At 47.2% G+C, this 2,561-nt stretch overlaps 1 protein-coding gene across 1 annotated transcript; it reads right to left on the reverse strand.

Annotated features, from left to right (window-relative positions):
- Window positions 1–204: 204 nt before the first annotated feature.
- Window positions 205–1,479, reverse strand: lpar5b (lysophosphatidic acid receptor 5b). The gene has a single exon (XM_034548783.1). The coding sequence runs from the start codon at window positions 1,166–1,168 to the stop codon at window positions 317–319; it is 852 nt and encodes a 283-aa protein (XP_034404674.1). The 5' UTR covers window positions 1,169–1,479; the 3' UTR covers window positions 205–316.
- Between the last annotated feature and the right edge of the window lie 1,082 nt (window positions 1,480–2,561).

A 2,561-nucleotide genomic window follows, 5' to 3' on the forward strand; every position in this document is an offset into this window, starting at 1 on the left:
AATTAAAAAAAGACAAAGCAGAGGGAATTTTTTCTTAAAGTTGTATCGGTTATTAAAAAAAAAAAAATTAAAATTAATCTATGCACAAATATGTCAGAACAATTTTAGGACAATATGGCAGTCCATGATCCAACAGGTCAGTCAGATGTATTTATAATCACGGCATCACTCTTATTAGTTATGAACAATAAAAAAAAAAGAGACTTAGTGTGAAAAATGAGACATTTATTCCAAAAATAAACAAAAATTGGGAGCGTTCACCTTGTATCCGCACACTGCACACACACAATCGGTGCGTACTCTGTCCTCCGTCGACTCATTCTCTCGCCGCTGACGTCTCCGCGTCCTCTTTCCTCCTCCAGAAGCCGTCGAAGGAGAAGTAGTACAGCAGCGGGTCCAGGCAGCAGTTCACGCTGGCGAGGCAGATCAGCGACGTCGGCGGCGGCTTCGACCTCTCGAAGAAGACGAACAGCGACACGGGCAGGAAGAACACGGCGAACATCGCCAGGTTCATGGCGAAGATCAGCATGACGTTCACATGGTTCTTCACCCTCGCCGAGTCGTTCAGGCGAGTGCGCAGCGTCAGCGACACCATGGCGGTGGACACGACGATGACCGCCAGCATGACGAGCACCAACACGGGCACCATGTAAGCCAATATGGGATCTCGAGGAGCGTCGGGGAATTCGAAACAGACGGATTCGTTGGAGCCGTTGAGGAACTTGGCGAAGCCCATGCTCTCGGGGACGTTCAAGGCCACCACGAAGAGCCAGCCGAGCGCCGCGGCCTTCCAGGCGTTGGCCGCCGTCCGGAGGTGTCGGGACCTCATGGGGTACACCACCGCCATCAGCCGGTCCACGCTGATGAAGGTGATGAAGATGGCGCTGGAGCGTATGTTGTTGCGAAAGAGCATGGTGAACCAGACGCACGCCATGGCGCCCAGGCGCCAGACGCCCGTGGCGTAGTAGTAGACCCTCGTGGACAAGGCGACGACGAGCATGAGGTCCGAGAGGGCCAGGTTGACCATGAAGACGACGCTGGGCGACTTGAGGCTGTTGCGGGTGAACAGGATCCACAGCGAGGCGACGTTGAGAGGCAGACCCAACGCCATCACGGAGCCAAACACCAGAGCGTACGCCGGGCTCCTCTCCAAAGTAGCGTTGAGCATGCTTTTTGTTTTTCTTCTCCTCGTTCTCAGTTTCTGTGAGCGCAGCCGAGGTGAAAGTAGACACACACACACACACAATCGTAAACCGCCTCCCCCTCGCGACCCCCTTGTTCACAAGCGAGCGAGATCAGCGGGAAAGAAAAAGGCCGGCGCACGCCCCGAAAGCGTCGGTAGAACGATGGAAACAGGAAGCGATCTTAAAAAAAAAAGTGAAAGGCTTGAGGTTTAGTGTGTGCGAGGGGTTTTCAAGTTAAACTGCGTGGGAGTTTGAAGTCGCGGGGACTTTTTTGTTTCTTTTTAAAACCACAAGCCAGACACGAGGGGTCACGGCGACGCCCCCGTCTGTTGAAAATCCCATCTGAACCGGCGTTTATGCTAATGAGGCGCGGTCTACAGCGCGTGTGTGTGTGTGTGTGTGTCCGCTAATTACTGGCTGAGCAATGTTGGACATACCTGTTGTACATTATAGTGTCTTCAGAGAATGTTAATTAGCTTAATCAACCCTAATTTTCTGCATTTTGTAGCGTTGCCATCCGTCAACTCGCCGGTACGCACAATAGTAATGAATACAAATTTTGGATGATGAGTACTTTTATATTATATTATATTGAGAGAATAAAGTACATCCTAACTTTGCATATAACTTCATTGCTGCATTATTCTCAGAAGAAACTAAAATGACAACAACTCTAATTTATAGATTATAGGTGTAAACGGGGGATTGTAATTAACTGTAAAATCATCTTATATTTGTGGACCACTGTGAAGAAGTGCGTTAAAAATGTGCATGGCTGCAAATTATTTGCTCAAATTAAGATTTTTTTTGTTTTTGAAGCTCTTAAAAAGTGGATCGGCCTTTATTTGTGCAACCGCCAGCAATGCAAATGGGGCTTTTTTTGGGGATTTTTGAAATTTTATCAATGAATGATTCGGTCACAGTCGTGTTGACTTTCCCCTAAAAAAAAAAACACCGGAAGTTGCTCAAGGCCTCGAAGCAGAAGAGACGATGAGAGTGCGTGAGCGGGTGAAACAGGAAGTGAATGCGAGACACATCCTGTTCGTGGCTAAAAGCAGAAAACTAAAAATATTTATTTACCCCATTAACAACACCGGGTGATGCAATGTTGGTGAATAAGAGAGAAAAAGAAACGAGACTACACGTGTGCACAGCGTGCTGCAGGGAAGTGTGTGTGTGTGTGTGTGTGTGCGTGTGTGTGTGTGTGTGAGACTGCAAGATGAACATAGAGTCAGAAGGAAATAATAAATAACTGCTCTTCTTTGAATAACTGCAAGTAAATCACCTCCTCCTCAAATGTACATCAATAAACCTTGCACTGCTTTCACTTTATACTTTAGATACACTGTATATACTTACATTTTTACATTTCACTTC

Source organism: Cyclopterus lumpus, chromosome 13, assembly GCF_009769545.1.
Source record: "Cyclopterus lumpus isolate fCycLum1 chromosome 13, fCycLum1.pri, whole genome shotgun sequence".
Lineage (NCBI taxonomy): Eukaryota > Metazoa > Chordata > Actinopteri > Perciformes > Cyclopteridae > Cyclopterus > Cyclopterus lumpus.